The sequence below is a fragment of the Oryctolagus cuniculus genome, chromosome 1 (genome assembly GCF_051225735.1).
Source record: "Oryctolagus cuniculus isolate XC-2025 breed Fujian yellow rabbit chromosome 1, ASM5122573v1, whole genome shotgun sequence".
Taxonomy (NCBI): domain Eukaryota; kingdom Metazoa; phylum Chordata; class Mammalia; order Lagomorpha; family Leporidae; genus Oryctolagus; species Oryctolagus cuniculus.
In genome coordinates this window covers 68,544,833-68,562,697 of record NC_142867.1, presented here as the reverse complement: position 1 = coordinate 68,562,697, position 17,865 = coordinate 68,544,833, and the positions used below count along the sequence as shown (strand labels likewise).

Genomic DNA, 17,865 nt, shown 5'->3' with positions numbered 1-17,865 from the left:
CGGGAGTGTCTTTCACGAATTAGAATGACATCCCTCAGCAAATTCAAGACTGCAGCATTCCAGTCTCCTGCCAAAGAAAACCTCTTGGCATGGTTTAATTAGCGAGATCAGATTCTCATAACAGGCACCAAGGGCATACAGTACTCCTCAGTTCTACATTGAGTGTTGATCATACCAGTTGCAGCTGCTCTGGGTTGTTTGAACTAACAAATATGATTAGTATGTGGAGTAGGTTTTATTTTTTTCTTCCTTTCACTTTTTAGTTTTAAATAATGGCTTGAGAAGTTATATGAGCTTTAGAGGTTACTAGCCCATGCCTTTGCTGCTAGAGTCAACAGTGAAATGTGGTTTAATGATTCTGTCATTACACAGAACTCACTTCAGGTCTTTGCCTCTGCTGCCTACTAACTATGTAATGCTGGGTGATGGGCAGTGTTCCTGAAGCTCTGCTTCTTCTTTTGACTTTGACTTACTCATTCTTTTATCCTCAGCACCTAGCATTAGCCTGGCACTAATAGGTGATATTTGCGTTAATGAAGGAAAAAAAATGACACCTATTATATAGATTTTCACCTTTTCTATAAACTCAGGTATAATCTATATATATTAAAATATAATAAAAGTTATTATTAAAATATGAACCCCAAATGATGACTAAAGTCCTAGTTGTGAAGATTAGAAGTGGTTAGCCAGGAAATTCCCTGGAGGAAATTTTCTTAAAATTTCAGCTAATCTTAGGAACTTTACAGTACTGTCATAATCTCCAGGTCCTGTGGTGTGAGCTTAGGGAGCCACCGAGTCCCTGTGCAGATGGATAGCAGCTGGTCTCCTCCTCCAGGCAGCACCTCTTTTCTCATTGTCATCACCCGACAGCCTAGTTTTTTAGCCAACAGTGTCATCTTTTATTTTTAGTATGGTCATTTATTGCCTAGAACTGCTTAGAAAGGACCGTTTTTCTGACTAGTGCTGTATATGGTGCAGAACATAAAAGGCCCACTGTGATCTGCTGTGTCTCACTTTTTTAGTTTCCCATTTTAGTCCTTTATGCTGCATTCTGCCACACTGTACCCTCGCATGTACATTTTTCAGCAGTCTTAAGATGCATTTGCCATCAATTTTATCATTTAAAATTATTCAATTATTTATTGTTTCTTTTCTTTGAGTTAGATATTATATAAGTGATGGAACCTATCCAATACCAATTAAATCAGAGACTCTGGGGGCAGAGTTAAAGAATCAGTGATTTTTCTCCCAAAATTATATTAGAAAAAATTTAAAACACTGAAAAGATTGTATAGTGACTACCTGTGTACACACCATTTATATACTACTACAATTAACATTTCACATACAGTTATGCACAGCATAATGGGTAACATTTTGGATCACATATGATGGTAGTCCCATGACATTATAATGGAGCTGCAAAATTCCTTTTGCCTAATGATATCATAGCTATGTAATATCATAGGGCAATGCATTGCATGTTTATGGTGATACTGGTATGAACAAACCTATTGTGCTGCCAGTAATATACAAATATAGCACATATTATTATGTGTAGTACATAGCACCTGACAATGATAATAAATGACCATCTTACTGGTTTATGTATTGACTGTACTGTACTTTTTATCTTTATTGCATAAGCAGCAGCCTTTGTACACATTGTGTTTATTGTGTCTTTTGATTGTTTCATTAAACCATGTCAAGTAATTTACCTGAACCATCTAGTTTTGTGTGAGTATGTGCTATGATATTTGTGCATTGATTAAATCACTTAATGATGTATTTCTCAGAATGTGGCTCTTTGTTAAGCAATGCGCAGTGTACTTTATCGACTCCTTTATACACATATATTGACATGTATATTATATCACACCCATATATTCACCCATTAATCTATTTTATTTTTAAATGCATTTCAAAATAAACTGCATGTATTTTATACTTCCCTGTAAGTACTTCAGCACTCGTGTTTTAAAAGCCATGTTGGTGGCAGAGGCCTAACTACTTAAACCATCACCGCTGCTTCCCAGGGTATGCATTAGCAGGAAGCTGGAATTGAGAGGGGAGCCAAATTTAAACCCAGGCTCTCTGATATGGGATGTGAGTATCCCAAGTGACTCTTAAGTACCACACCAACACCTGTCACCTATTTGTTCTTTGAACTGTTACTCTTACTGTCTTCTCTTTTGTGAAATTTTGTTGATTATCTCAATTCAGTTTGGTCTTTCCTTCTTCCTTGTCTGGACAGAATTTGTATGTTCTGTAGCACTGTTCACAGTTAGCCTGACATTGTGGTTTTCCAAATCCTGCTGCTTGCATGCTACACTAAGAGCCTCTAGGGTTGGGTCATTTAATACTCATTTATTTGTTTGTACATTTATTACCTGTTTGTTTATTTTTGGTTTCTAGCTTAGCACCTTACATGTAACTATTCAGTAAAAGTTAATTGATTTGAATTGTGCTTAATTTAAAAACCTGCAGATTCACCAAAAATATGCATAACTTCCACATGTTTTAAATCCCATATCCCTGTGTTATGCTGTATTCTTTTGATTTGTGGAGCAATACTTCGCTTATGTTTCCTAGTGCTTAGCTCATGGTAATGTATACTTCTATTTGCTGTTGGCTAGATTGAACTGACCTAAACCTAAATCAGAGGTAACTGAATCCAGGTCAGAAAGAAGGGCTAGATTTAACTTAAGAACAGAATAGTTAGAAAATTCTTTGGCAGAGAGTTTAAAGTTTTGCTTGGCAGAGGATTTTGAATTTTGCTCTAAAAGTTGAGTAAAATTTTTATCTATGTAAAGAGGGTTCTACTTTACTTTTAAATTGCTGTGCCAAATTAATTTCCTCCTGCTCTTTGGACCTTAATATCCTTACCTGTAATATGGGAGGTAGTCAGATTAGGTGATCTCTAAAGTTGCATCTGACTTTGTTATTATGTGTATCTTAAAATCTCTGGTTACTGTGGTTCTGTTTTATACCATGATGATAAGAGGAGAGAAGTAGTCAATGAGCATACTCCTTTGCTAAGTCCCGGTTCTCTCTCTCTCTCTCTCTTTCTTTCTTTCTTTCTCTCTCTCTCTCTCTCTCTTTCTTTCTTTCCTTTTTTTTTTTTTTTTTTTTTTTTTTTTTGACAGGCAAAGTAGACAGTGAGAGAGAGAGAGACAGAGAGAAAGGTCTTCCTTTGCCATTGGTTCACCCTCCAATGGCTGCCGCGGCTGGCGCATTGCGCTGATCCGAAGCCAGGAGCCAGGTGCTTCTCCTGGTCTCCCATGCAGGTGCAGGCCCCAAGGACTTGGGCCATCCTCCACTGCACTCCCTGGCCACAGCAGAGAGCTGGCCTGGAAGAGGGGCAACCGGGACGAATCCGGTGCCCCGACCGGGACCAGAACCCGGGGTACTGGTGCCGGAGGTGGAGGATTAGCCTATTGAGCTGTGGCGCCGGCCGCAGTTCACTTTCTTTCAGTATATAACTTATCTTATATATAGTGGCTTTACTTTCCCTCCTTGGTTGCCTTTTGACCAGCAGAAAAACATAAAATAACATCTCACAGATGTTGGGATTTCAATAAGGAATAGCAGAGCTAGGACTTACACTTGTGTCTCTTGACTTTAATTCCAACCATCATTTTATGTATTGCCCTTGTAGTGGCACTTTTGAAACCTTGTGGTGTTGGTGTATTTATTATAGAGTCATCGGTTGATTCATAATTAATACCTCAGTATAATTCATTGCTCATAGATTATTAGGCTTCTTGAGCCTTTGAGACCATTGTTAAATTGTGGTCAGGCTGTCTTTGTCTCGTATCTGTTTTCCAGGTAGATGGAAGGGGGTACCACCTGAGCTATCATGAATGTTGGCTTCAGGCCTAGCTTTGTACTGCAGTGTGTTAGAAGACATTGGTTTCTCATCTTCCCCAACCTTTCATCTGTAGAGAGTGTTAGAAGATTTAAGATGTGTTTGTTCTCCTTGTTTAAGTATTGAGTGTATTTCCTCTCAGAATTGATGTTTTGGGTCTATTTTCTTGTAAACAAAGCTTAAAAAATTGCAGTTCTTAAATTGTGCTATTTATTGTGCTGAGTATAGATGAACAAAATGACCAAAGAGGGAACCTAAGAATGTAAAGAAAAGAAGATCTGTTAAACTACAGGAAAGGATTGGTTGTGGGACTGCAAGGAAACTAGAAAGTAGAGCAGTGACTCTCAGTGATCAAGAAAAATCAAAGTTGTGTTTTGTGAATATATTGAAGATCCGGGAAATGTTTAACATTGAGAGAACGTATTCGAGGGGTATTGTTGTGGCCAACTGTGGAGTGAACCAATTGATTAGAAGACTCTCTCTCTCTCTCTCTCTCTCTGTGCCTCTCCTTCTCTCGCTGTATAACTTTGACTTTCAAGTAAATAAGTAAATCTTTAAAAAGAAAGGTATTTCAGGTATCTAAAGTTCAGTCTGGGGAAAAACTAAAATAGAATTTTCCTAATAGTTCTAAGAGGATTTAGGACAAAAAGGTGGACTTTTTAATTTGTTTCTCATTTATTCTTTTATTTCTTAATTCTTTTTTTTTTTTTTTTTTTTTTTTTTTTTTACAGAGTGGACAGTGAGAGAGAGAGAGAGAGAGAGAAAGGTGTTCCTTTGCCGTTGGTTCACCCTCCAATGGCCGCCGCGGCCGGCGCACTGTGGCCAGCGCACTGCGCTGATCCCATGGCAGGAGCCAGGTACTTCTCCTGGTCTCCCATGGGGTGCAGGGCCCAAGTACTTGGGCCACCTCCACTGCACTCCCTGGCCACAGCAGAGAGCTGGCCTGGAAGAGGGGCAACCAGGATAGAATCCGGCGCCCCGACCGGGACTAGAACCCGGTGTGCAAGGTGGAGGATTAGCCTAGTGAGCCATGGCGCCGGCCCATTGATTTTTTTTTTATTACCTATTCTATACTAAGCTTGGTATTGGGGATCAAGAAATACATAAAACATGAACTTTGTCATAGAGGAGTTGATTGTCTAAGTCTGGTTTTTGGTGGTGGGGTAAAGAGAAGGTAAATCTGTAAAAAAATGGTTGCAATACAGTAGAATTTAATATAAGTGAGAGCTCTTTTTTAAGTTAATTAATTGGAAAGGCAGAGTTAGAGAGAGAGGAGAGACAGATTTTCCATCTGTTGGTTCACTCTCCAAATGGCTGCAATGGCCAGGGCTGGGCCAGGCTGAAAGCAGGAGCCAAGAGCTTCTTCTGGGTCTCCCTGTTGGTGGCAAGGACCTGAAGAGTTGGGCCAGTTTCCAGTGCTTTCCCAGGCTATTAACAGGGAGCTGGATTGGAAGTGGAGCAGTTGGGACTCAAACCGGCACACATGGGATGCTGGCATTGCAAGCAGTTGCTTAAACCACTATGTCACAGCGCCAGCCCCTAAATGAGAGCTCTTCAGATGAGGTGAACAAAGATAGAATAAGCTGTCTTGAAATTATAGATTTTCTATCATAGGAGGTTTTCAAAAATATGCTACACCAAAGTTAAAAAGGATTCAAATATTAGATTTCAGCAGATTTTGGGTTGTATGTAGTTGGGAATCTCTTTGAAAGTGAAGCCCTACTTCTGAGAATTCTCCAAACATAGTAAAAGGACTGAGACGTGAAGAAAGGCCTGTATCAGGAAAGTTGGTAAAGCCTTTCTTGGCATAATCCTGGGCTGTAGATCTAAAAGGGAGTTTGTGTCCAATGAAGCTATTGGATGAAGGGCCTGGGAGGCTAGGAAGGGCTTGATTAGGGTGTCAGGTGGCTGCAGTAAGTGTAATTTTGGAATTGGCAGCCTGGAGTGGGAAGGTACACTTGAGAACTGAGACAGTGGAAACTTCCTTTGGAGAGCTGATGAACTTGAATTGGGGCTGGGAGGGAGAGCAAAGGTAAGTCTACAAAGTGAAACCAGAATAAATGGATAGAAAGCACACCACCCAGAGTTAATCTAGATTCACAATATTGTCCTTGCCTGCTTGATTTTTTTTTTTTTAAACCAAGAGTAGGGAGAGCAGATGTTTATCTTAGCAATTAAGACACCTCTGTCCTACATCAGAGAGCCCGTGTTTCATACCCGGTTTTGGCTCTTAACTCTGCTAATGCAGACCTTGGGAGGTAGCAGTGATGGTTCAGATAGTAGGGTTTCTTTCACCTGTGTAGATCTGGATTGAATTCTTGGTCCTTGGCTCTGGCCCTGCATCCGCCATCTGTAGAGTGAACTAGCAGTTGGGAGCCTCTCAAATATAAGCTAGAGAGGGAAGGGACGGGAATGGAAAGGATAGGATTAGGATGATTATTTGCAAATTAGTGGGGTGGGGTTGCCTCTGTGATGTAGCAGTTTAAGCCATTGCCTGTGACTTTGGCATCTCATTTGAGGCCCAGCTGCTCCACTTTCCATTCAGCTGCCTGTGATGTGCCTGAGAAAGTCCTGGAAGATGGCACAAATGCTTGGGTCCCTGCCACCCATGTGGGAGACTCAGGTGAAGCACCTGGATTTGGCCTGGCCTAGCACTATGTGTTGTAGCCATTTGGGGAGTGAACCAGTGGCTGGAAGATCTGTCTCTTCCTCTCTTTTTATAAGTCTGCCTTTCAAATAAATGAGTAAGCTTGAAAATAAAGAGGGGGGGACGATAGGGAGAATGGAAAAACCACCATGACAGGAAGATTGAGTGAGATGGAGCGGGGGCGGGGGGAGATAGAGAGAGGGGTTGATATCAGAGGAACAGAGATATCTGAGGTATAGTTTGAATGTAGGCTGTGTCTATGTCTAGGTGTGGTGACTTAGTTTGTAAGGCAGGTCAATGTCAGATGGTGAAGGATTTTGAATTTCATCTGTACTAAACTACTTAAAGGCAAAGTATCCTTGTGCCAACTTTATTAACTAAAATACTTGAATCCACTGTGAGGTAGATAATATATAAGGAACTGTTGGATTACAAAGATGACAAAATTGGGTCCTATGTTTGAGGAACATGCTGGCATGAGAAAAATAAGTATGATAACTTGAACATATACCCATTGCTTTGGGAACATGGAGGAGGAAACTTAGAGATGAGAACATTTCCAAAATAATTCATGAAAGAAGTAACAATTGAATTAAGCCTTGTAGGATTAGTGTATTCACAGTTTGAGTAAGGAAATTGGCATTCTGGGAAGAGAGAATAACACGTGCAAAGGAATGGAAGTATGAAAGCTATGGTATACTTGAAGAAGCTGGAGAAGTTGGATACAGGTAGAGTGTAAAGGGAATTATAGGGAATGATAGTGATGGAAAATGAGATTAAGTGGGCTAGGTCAAATAATAGAGAGCCTCTAAAAGCAAGCTAAAGAACTTCAGCTTTTATTTGGGGATGTTAATGAAAAGTTTTAAATGTGTGTTTTAAGATTACTGATGGCACCTGAAAAAAAATTGAGGAAAAAACCAAATGTGGTGGACCACTCAGTTCATCTGATTTATTAGAACATGTTAAAAAGATTGTTACAGACTGGGCCTTTAACCTAATTGTTAAGATGCCAATTAAGACTTGCATCAGAGTTCCATGCCTGGTTCTGACTCCTGACAACAGTTTCTTGCTAATGCAGACCCTGAAGCAGCAGCAGTCATGGTGTCTGCTACCCCCACGAGAAACCTGGATTGAGTTCCTATTTCCTAGCTTTGGCTCTGACATAGCCCCAGCCAATGTGGGTGTATAGGATGTGAACCGATGGATGAGAACGCCTTCTCTCTCAAATAAATAAATAAATAAATTTTTAAAAAGACTATCAATTTTGCTCATAGTAATAAATATCTAAAAGCAGTGATATTGAAATCTGTCTGGTGTTGGAATCACTAACATTTTTTAAAAATTGTTACCCAAAGAAACCTTTTATTTAAGGGATACAAATTTCATAAGTGCAACTTTAGGAATATAGTGATTCTTCCCACCATACCTGCCCTCTTACCCCTCCACCTCCTCCATCGCCCATTCCCAGTTCTATTCTCCATTAAGATTCATTTTCAGTTCACTTTATACACAGAAGACCAACTCTATACTAAGTGAAGATTTCAACAGTTTGCACACACACACACACACACACCCCAAAAAAACTGTTTGAGAGTAAGTTTTACAGTTAACTATCATAATGCAACTCATTGAGGACAGACGTCCTGCATGGGAAGTTAGTGCACAGTGACTCCTGTTGTTAATGTAACAATTAACACTCTTATGTGTATGACATCAGGATGGAATCACTAACTTTTAAAATACAGCATTTTGGCTTTTAACTGGCCCTACAAAATGAAAATTTATGGGGTCAAGCCAGGACATCAATATTTCTAAAAAGCTGTTGGTGATTATGGTGCTTTTGTTTTTAAGCTGTTTGTCTCCAAAGCACTGTTGTTTTTAAGTCCAAGAAGCATATATTTATTCCATGTAGTCATGGTTAAAGATATGATTTCTACTGTAGCATGAAAGAATAATGAGAAACTTCATGACTCTGAATACATTCTTTCCATTGTCTAGGACATGTACTTTATTGTAATAACATCTGTTTTTATTAAAACTATTGGTAGCATGTGATAGGGGCTCCCCTCCTTCTAAATTTTATTCTGTTTCCCAGAAGCATTGGAGATTGTCAGTATATATGGAATACCATATGGAGCAGGATAGTTACTGCATTGACCACCATATGTATAGAGCAAGGCAGAACTTCTAATTACCTTAAAAAAAAAAAAAGACTTATGTATTTATTTGAAAGGTGGTTAGAGAGAGAGATAGACAGACGAACAAATGCCTTCCATCTGCCGGTTCACTCCCCAAATGACCACAATGACTGGGGTTGGGCCAGGCCAAAGCCAAGAAACTGGAACTCCATCTGATTCTTCCACATGGGAAGCAGAGGCCTAAATACTTTGGGCATCTTCGCATCTTCTGCTTCTTTCCTAAGCACATTAGCAGAGAGCTGGATCAGAAGTGAAGCAGCTGGGACCCAAACCAGCTCTCTGATGACAGGATGCTGGTGTCACAGGCAGCAGCCTAACCTGCTGCACCGTGATGCTGGTCACCTAGCAAAGCAGAATTTTAGAGGAGGGAGATACTGCAGAAGATGATATATTCCAGAAGTCAGCAAACTTTCTATAAAGGGCCAGATGGTAAGTATTTTTAGGTTTGTGGGCATTTAGTCTTTGTTGTAATTGCTCAGGTCTATCAGTGTAATGTGAAAGAAATCGTAGATAATACATAAGTGAATGAATATGGCTGTGTTCCGATAAAACTATTTACAAAACAGTTTTGCTGACCCTTGATATAGTCCATTCCAGAGAAAGAAAATATAACTTGTCTAAGGTTAAAAAGTTAGACATTGACAGAGAACTCAGTATGTGGACTGTTGTTCACAGTTTTAAAAATATTTATTTTATACTGATATTTTGAAGATTTATTTATTTGTAAGGCAGAGTGATAGAGATAGAGGGAGAGACAGACAAAGAGATCTTTCATCCATTGGTTCACTCCCCAAATGGCTGTAATGGCCTGAGTCGGGCCAGGCCAGAGCCAGTAGCCCTGAAGTTCATCTGGGCCCTGCACATGGGTGGCAGGGGCCCAAGCTCTCAGGCCATCTTCTACTGCAGGTATTAGTGGAGAGTTGGATCAGAAGTGGAGCAGCTGGTACTGGCATGTGATACTGGCATTTTGGGCAATGGTTTAACCCACTGCATACTACCATCAGCCCCAGCAGTTCTTTAGAATATTCATATAGATGAATAAATGGAACCTAAGAGGTTGTAGAATCTCTCTAAAGCTAATAAGTGAGACCAGCATTCACACTTAGTTTTTGGTAGACTGCATTTCTGATTTTCAATTATGTCATGGTGGTTTTCTGTGTTCTCCAATGTCTCAGATACAGGAATGCAGAGAAAAGCAAGATCCTGGTGAATTTTTAGCAGTGCTTGGCACAGAGTAGGCGTGTAAATCTGTGAAAATTGTGAATTGAATAGACCAGCAATATTCATGGTATATGGTGGAAGTGCTTGCGTTGGTCTTGAAGGAAAGGCTTTATGATTTGGATTCTTTAAAACTTTAAACATGTATTTTCTTTTGCTCAGAAATAATAAGTGTTAATGTTTTTCTTTCTGATTCCAGTAGCTGTTGCTGGTGGTGACAATGTCAAATAACGGCCTAGACATTCAAGACAAACCCCCGGCCCCTCCGATGAGAAACACCAGCACTATGATTGGAGCAGGCAGCAAAGATGCTGGAACCCTGAACCATGGTTCCAAACCTCTACCCCCAAACCCAGAGGAGAAGAAGAAGAAGGACCGCTTTTACCGATCCATCTTACCTGGAGATAAAAGTACAGTTTTTTCATTTCGTTCTCATCCCTTGAATGATTACATTTTTTTGTTTGTTACCTGGATAAAAGATCTGTCCTTCCTTAATACCCATTTTTTTTTATTAAATATTTCTCTACTTTCATTCTTTAAGTGGTTGAAGCAAAGTGGAAATAGACCCCTTTTTGTACTCTGTTAATTAGATATGAGCAAAAATTAAGACTTCTCTCTTGTCGGATTTGGAGCAATCTGAAGCCATTTAGTTATTTATTTTGTAAGTTATTAAACTGTTTATAAAATCTCAAAATATAATAAATGTCTTCAGTTGGAAGGTTTTTTTTTTTTTAAAATATTTATTTGAAAGGCAGAGTTACAGAGAAAGAGACAGAGAGGTCTTCATCCTCTGGTTTACTCCCCAAATGGTTGCAGTGGCTGGGTCTGCATCAGGCCAAAGCCAGGAGCCAGGAGCTTCCTCTGGGTCTCCTACATGGGTGCAGGGTCCCAATGCCTTGGGTCATCTGCTGCTGCTTTCCCAGGTGCATTAGCAGGGAGCTGGATCAGAAGTGGAGCAGCCAGGACTTGAATGCCAATGCTGCAGGCAGGGTTTAACTCACTATGCCACAACTCTGGCCCTGAAAGTTTTATTAGTTTCACTTGGAATATCTTCTTTCCAAATTCTTAATTGCCTCTTCTTTATCCAAATCCCCTGGACCCACACCCAAATTTGGGAATTTAATTTTTTTTTTTTTTTTTTTTTTTGACAGGCAGAGTGGACAGTGAGAGAGGTAGAGACAGAGAGAAAGGTCTTCCTTTTGCCGTTGGTTCACCCTCCAATGGCCGCCGCGGCCGGCGCGCTGCGGCCGGCGCGCTGATCCGAAGGCAGGAGCCAGGAGCCAGGTGCTTTTCCTGGTCTCCCATGGGGTGCAGGGCCCAAGCACCTGGGCCATCCTCCACTGCACTCCCTGGCCACAGCAGAGAGCTGGCCTGGAAGAGGGGCAACCGGGACAGAATCCGGCACCCCAACCGGGACTAGAACCTGGTGTGCCGGCGCCGCTAGGCGGAGGATTAGCCTAGTGAGCCGCGGCGCCGGCCTGGAATTTAATATTAGTAAGAGTGTCAAGAGATGGCTGAGAAAAGGAAGCAGAGAGTACTCAACATGAGTTCATTCTAAGTCATACTAGGCAGCCTTATTTCCTTTTTAGGAGAGTAATTTGGATTTTTAAAAGTGCATCTAGGATCGGGCTGTGGTATAGCAGGTGAAGCTGCTGCCTGCGGTGCTGGCATCTCATGGGCACTGGTTCAAGTCCTAGCTGCTCCACTTCTGATCCAGCTCTCTGCTATGGCCTTGGAAAACAGGGGAGATGGCCAAAGTCCTTGGGCCCCTGTGTCCATGTTGGAGACCCAGAGATAGCTCCTGGCTCCTGGTGTCAGATCAGCCCAGCTCTGGCCGTTACGACCATTTGCAGAGTGAACCAGTGGATGGAAGACTTCTCTCTCTGCCTCTGCCTCTCTGTAACTCTGCCTTTCAAATAAATAAATAAATCTTAAAAACAAAAACAAGTGCATCTAAAGAGTCAGTATAATTGCCTAGACAGCTTAGTGAAATAGAAGGCTGGATGTCCACATGGATCAGTTGCTTTTGTTGGACCTCAAAGATGTTACAGTAAGTGGCTATTGATCTGAACTAGTTTTCTGCTCTTTCAGGGTCCTGTTTTGTGGATTTCTAGAATTTATAGAAATTGGCTTTCTACCTTGAACTTCTAATTCAGATGGACCTGGTTCACTGCTTAACCAGCTCTGTGACCTTGTCTTGTCAGTTAACCCCTTTGACCTGTAGATTCTCCTCTTTAGAATTGAGATATTTTATAGGGAGGTTGTGAATATTACATGCAAATTTTCTCAGTATGGTACCTTCCACACAGAAGGTGTGGAAGTGTGAGTTATTTTTCTCTTTACGCCTTTCTTAATGAATAGAAGCTAGGAGCATAGCTAGCAGATAACATAATAAAATCAGAACTGAGATTCTGAAACAATTATAACAAGCACAGTGATGAATTGCAAAAGCTATCTCAGGTTATAGGAAAATAAGAGGGTACTTTAGAAAGTTTAAGGAATATGGAATTAAAAGATGAGTTTATTTTGGTGCAAAAAATTTGAAATCTATGTGTATGAAGGATCTTCCAAAAAGTTCATGGGAAATGTGTATTATGATGTATATGTATATGTATCCATGTACTATGCATGGATTTCAAAAATTTTGCACCAAAATGAATTTGTCTTTCAATTTCATTTTTCCATGGACTTTTTGAAGTACCTTTGTATAACTAGAGGAGATGGTAAATTATAGTATCATTAACTAAATAGGGAACACAGGAAGGAGGAACAAATAGGAGGATTAGTGGTTGGAAAGCACGGAAGATGATGACTTCAAATAGCATTTCATTTGAGTTGAAAAGATAAATTTAGACACATTGCCTTTGAGGTCTCTTTATACAGAGATGTCTAATAGGCAGATTTCATATATGGTAAATGCTGTTGAATACCTGAAAGAAGAACTGTTGAGACTTGCAACCAGTGTTCCACCATCTTTATGGGCTTTTGGGGGCTTGATAGAACAGATTTGGATAAGATGCTTACCTTTGATTTCTTGGCAAATTCATTTTTATAGTAGTTGCCAACTTCCTAGGTACAGCAGCTAAGATACAGGCAATGTTACTTGCCTCTTTTTTATTTATTAGTTTAGGTGTGTGTTTGTTGTACTTTTATTGACTAGTGGTTTTGCTCTCCATAAATAAGACTGTATCCCAAGGTTCTACATGTAATAAAAGAAGACTTTCTAAATTAACAAGTTTAAATATTATTGCTGATTAAAATTAGCAAAGATAATAAGATTCCTGACCAATAGTCATCAACAGAATTTTTAAATTCCATGTGTCAAAGCTGGCTTTGTGGTGCAGCAGGTTAAGTTGCTGCTTTGGGATTCTGGCATCTCATGTGAGAGTGCTGTGCCTTGAAAGACAGTGAATGGTAGCCTAAGTATTTGGGCCCAAGCCACCCTTGTGGGAGACCAGGATGGGTTCCTGGCTTCTGGCTTCAGCTTGGTTGTTGGAGCTATTTGGGGAGTGAACCAGCAAGTGGACAATCTCTGTCTGTGTCTTCTCCCTCTGTCATCTTTCAAATAAATAAATCTTTAAAATAATTTTTTTTTATATTTCAAAGGACACCATCAAGAAAGTAAAAAGGTAATTCACAAAGGGAAAAGAATTTCCCTAAATTATGTATCTTCTAAGAGACTCATATCTAAAATATATAAGAATTGTTACAACTCAATAATCGAAAAGGCAGGTAATGCTTTTTGGCCACCCAGCGAGGGGTCAGTCCATTCGGCATTGTTCTTGATTCCCTGCATAACTTAAAGGGAAGCTGTCACAATGTCTGGAGCCCTTGATGTCCTACAAATGAAGGAGGAGGATGACCTCAAGTTCCTTGCAGCAGGAAGCCACCTAGGTGACACCACCCTTTTTCCATGGACTTTTTGAAGTATCTGTCGTTCCCCCTCTTCGTGGAGGAACGACACAGGACCCTGCGCTGTTCTTTTGTCTGCTTGGCCCTCCCCGGGTTTGCTGCTGGTTCTTCCCGGGTTGGCTACCGTCCCTTCCACCTCCGTGGAAGGGCGGTTCCCCCTGCCACTTTTCCCCACTTCCGCGGGGGAGCGGCACACCGCCGGCCGGCTCTCTTGGGGGCTGCACAAGTGTTCCTTCAGATAGATGTTCCCCTTAGATGTTCCTGGTGCATGTTGTCTCTCTCCTCCTTTATAGTCCTCTTCCACCAATCCCAACTCTGCTACCCACACGCTGAGCGCGCTGCTCTCCTCCAATCAGGAGCAAGATCAGCTCCTGCAGCTCAGTCAATCAAATTGGCGAGAGGCAGCTGCGTAGAAGCTGCTACTCCCTTCTCAGCGCCATATTGTGGGAGAGCAGATGCATAGAATAAGTCTTAATTCCAGTAACTTAGTCTAGTCCGAGTTGCTCCCCACAGTACCCTTGTTAACTAGAGGAGATGGTAAATGATAGTATCATTAACTAAATAGGGAACACAGGAAGGAGGAACAAATAGAGCAGTACATCTGCAGAAGGAAAAGTGGTGGCATCTACATCATCAATCTGAAAAGGACCTGGGAGCAGCTTTTTTTGGCTACTTGTGCCATTGTTGCCTTGAAAACCCTGCTCATTTTGGTTTTTGATTTGATGTCCGTGTCACCTCCGGGAACACTGGCCACAGGGCTGTGCTGAAGTTTGCTGCTGCCACTGGAGCCTCTCCAATTGCAGTCTGCTCCACACCTGGAACCTTCACTAACCAGATCTAGGAAGCCTTCCAGAAACCACAGCTTCTGGTGGTTACTGGTCCCAGGGCTGCCCACCCTCCTCTCAGAGAAGCATCTTAAGTGAACTTGCCTACCATTGCTCTGTGAAACACAGACTCTCTGTGCTCTGAGGACATTGCCATCCCAAGCAACAGCAAGGGAGCCCACTCAGTGGTTCTGATGTGGTGGATGCTGGCCCAAGAGGTTCTGCACATGTGTGGTACCAACTCCTGTGCACTCCCATGCGAGGTCACGCCTGATCTCTGCTTCTATAGAGATCCTGCAGAGATTGAAAAGGAAGATCAGGACACTGCTGAAAAAGCTGTGACCAAGGAGGGATTTCAGGGTGAATGGATGGCCCCAGCTCCTGAGTTCACTGCTACTCAAACTGAGGCTGCAGATTGGTCTGAAGGCATGCAAGTGCCCCATGTGCCTATTCAGCAGTTCCCTACTGAATACTGGAGTGCTCGGCCTGCCACTGAAGACTGGCCTGCAGCTCCCACTGCTCAGGCCACTGAATGGGTAGGAACAACCACTGAGTGGTCTTAAGCTGTTCTTCACAGTCTCTGAAGCAAAATGGAAAGGAGGGTGATGGAAAATAAATACCAGTTCCTACAAAAAAAAAAAAAAAAAAGAAATAACTAATTTGAAAAGCAGGGAAAGGATCTTAATGTGCATCCTGAAAAGCAGATATGTAAATTCCAATAAGCACATGAAAATGTCACTGGCTAATGCCTTGAACAGAGTAGGAGTGAGTCTTTGTCTTGTCTTAGTCCTACTTCAAAGTAGTAAAGCTTCCAATGCACTTGTTGTCTTTTGTTATTTTCAGTTATATTTCCAGGGAGAGATGCAATCACCAGTCAGTCACCCTACTCTGATCTGAACCCTACCACAAGAATGAGGCCTGCAACGGCTAGCCAAAAGTATTCGAAAACCACCTTTTGCTTAACTTTAATGCTAAGATCTCCACCCAAGAGGAGCTTACGGTTCATTACCATAACATGCAATGCATATGCAATCATGTTTCCAAATTGCAAAAATGTAAGCTTCTACATGTAATCACAAAACGTTCCTTTTGAATATTCATTCGTCACCCAAAATAAGAGGTACCTTCTTTCCTTTGTTCAGGAAGCAGCAGTTCTCCAAAGTCTCATTATTTGTTACTAATAAAAAACACTTTGTGTTACAGTTGCCTCTGGTGAAAGATTTCATTTCCACCCACCAAGAAAGGAACTCACTTTGGGTTGGTAACAAAAAGATGTTCAAAATCATTAGCTATCAAAGAAATACAAATCAAAACCAAAATTGTGGGGAGCAAACCCGGACTAGACTGAGTTACTGGAATTAAGACTTATTCTATGCATCTGCTCTCCCACAGTATGGCGCTGGGAGAGAAGTAAACAGCTTCCGCACAGCTGCCTCCAGTTCAACCAATAAACTGTAGGACTTGCTCCTGATTGGAGGAGAGCAGCGTACTCGGCGTGTGGGCAGCCGAGTTGGGATTGGCGGAGGAGGACTATAAAGGAGGAGAGAGACAGCATGCACGAGGGAACATCTAAGGGGAACATCTAGTTGAAGGAACACCTGTGCAGCCCCCGAGAAGAGCCGGCCGGCAGTGTGCCGCTCCCCTGCGGAAGTGGGGAATGTGGCCAGGGGGAACTGCCCTTCCACGGAGGTGGAAGGGATAGTAGCCAACCCGGGAAGAACCAGCAGCAAACCCGGGGAGGGCCGAGCAGACGAAAGAACAGCACAGGGTCCTGTGTCGTTCCTCCACGAAGAGGGGGAGCGACATAATGGTGCCGTGACTCGGATATGAAGCCTAGGCAGGGCTTAGTGTCGTTCCTCCACGAAGAGGGGGAGCGACACAAAATGAGTTCCTATTTCACTCCACTAGGTTGGCTATAGTTAAAAAAGAAAGATAATAACAAATGTTGATGAGGACATGGAGAAATTAGAACCTTTACAATTGCTTGTAGGAATGTAAAATGGTGGAGCCACTATGGGAAACAGTGTGGCACCTCAGTAGGTTAAATATAGAGTTGCCATATAACCATGTAGCTCTACTGAGAGTGAATGAAAATGTGTTCACAAAATACTCACACATGAATGTTTATAGTAGCATTATAGCTAGTAACCAAAAAGTGGAAACAATGCAAGTAACAACTGATGAATGGATAAATAAAATTGGTATATTTATACAATGAAATATTATTTGGTAGCAAAAATAAATGCAATTCTGATCCATGCTACAATACAGGTATGAACTTGGAAGACATTGGTAAATGAAAGATGCCAGTCCCAAAGGATAATTTATTTTATAATTCTATTTACATAAAATCCCAAAATGTAGGTAAATCCACATACAAAAAGTAGTTTAGTTATTACCTAGGGCTGCAGATGATCAAAGACAGATGGGATTAGGCTAAGAGGTGTGGAGTTTCTTTTTTATAGTGATGAAAATATTCTGTGAAGTGTTTTTGGTTTGAAAAAAAAAATTCCTGCCTGAAATAGAGCTTTCAAACATTGAGAACCAAAGACACAGTCTTGTGTTCAAAGAGAAAGTTGAGGTCTAGATATCTGGGTTGTAGTTTTGAATTTTCCATGATTGGTCGTCTGATTTAGATCAATTACTTCTCTGAAGTCTTCAGTGCCTTCATCCAAAAAATGAGAGTCTGAGTAGCAGATATGCACAGTTTCTTTTAGCTTTAAAATTCTGTGATTATATAAATGAGAGTGTTGCAGAGATATAGTTAGACCAGGCTTGTCTGCATAGGTGAAAAGATATCAGGCCATTATAAAGTACTTTAATCAGGGATAGAACTGTAGATTCAGAAGTTTTTCTGGAAATCCCAGTTGAAGAACCCCAGACCAACTCTGGTCTGAAATCTTATAGCCTCAAGATCAAAGCTGCATCTCTGTAAGTTGAAAGCTTACAAATAGAAAACAGAATTACAGGAAATTCTTACAAAATGATCCAATACCCTCTTTCATCCTCTAGTTACAAATTTTATATACCCTGGACATATAGGTTTCAATTCTTGCTTTCAGACCCTTGTGTTAGCTGTAATTAGTGCATACATCAATATGAAATAAAAATATGATCTGTTTTTCCTTTTGTCTGAAGCCTTTCTTGAACCAACCAGCTGCTCTGCTTAATCCTATTAGGATATACAGTAGTCTT

At 41.1% G+C, this 17,865-nt stretch overlaps 1 protein-coding gene across 4 annotated transcripts in view; it reads left to right on the top strand.

Moving 5' to 3' along the window:
- The window catches only part of PAK1 (p21 (RAC1) activated kinase 1), a 196,524-nt gene that overhangs the window by 90,749 nt on the left and 87,910 nt on the right, over positions 1-17,865 (top strand). For 2 of the 4 annotated variants that reach the window (XM_051850720.3, XM_051850738.3), the window contains exon 2: positions 10,137-10,344. In XM_051850720.3, the coding sequence (XP_051706680.1) occupies positions 10,155-10,344 (190 nt within the window). In that variant the 5' untranslated portion in view covers positions 10,137-10,154. Of the gene's footprint in view, positions 1-10,133; positions 10,345-17,865 lie in introns of all 4 variants that reach the window. The other 2 variants (XM_051850728.3, XM_051850733.3) reach the window with 1 other exon arrangement.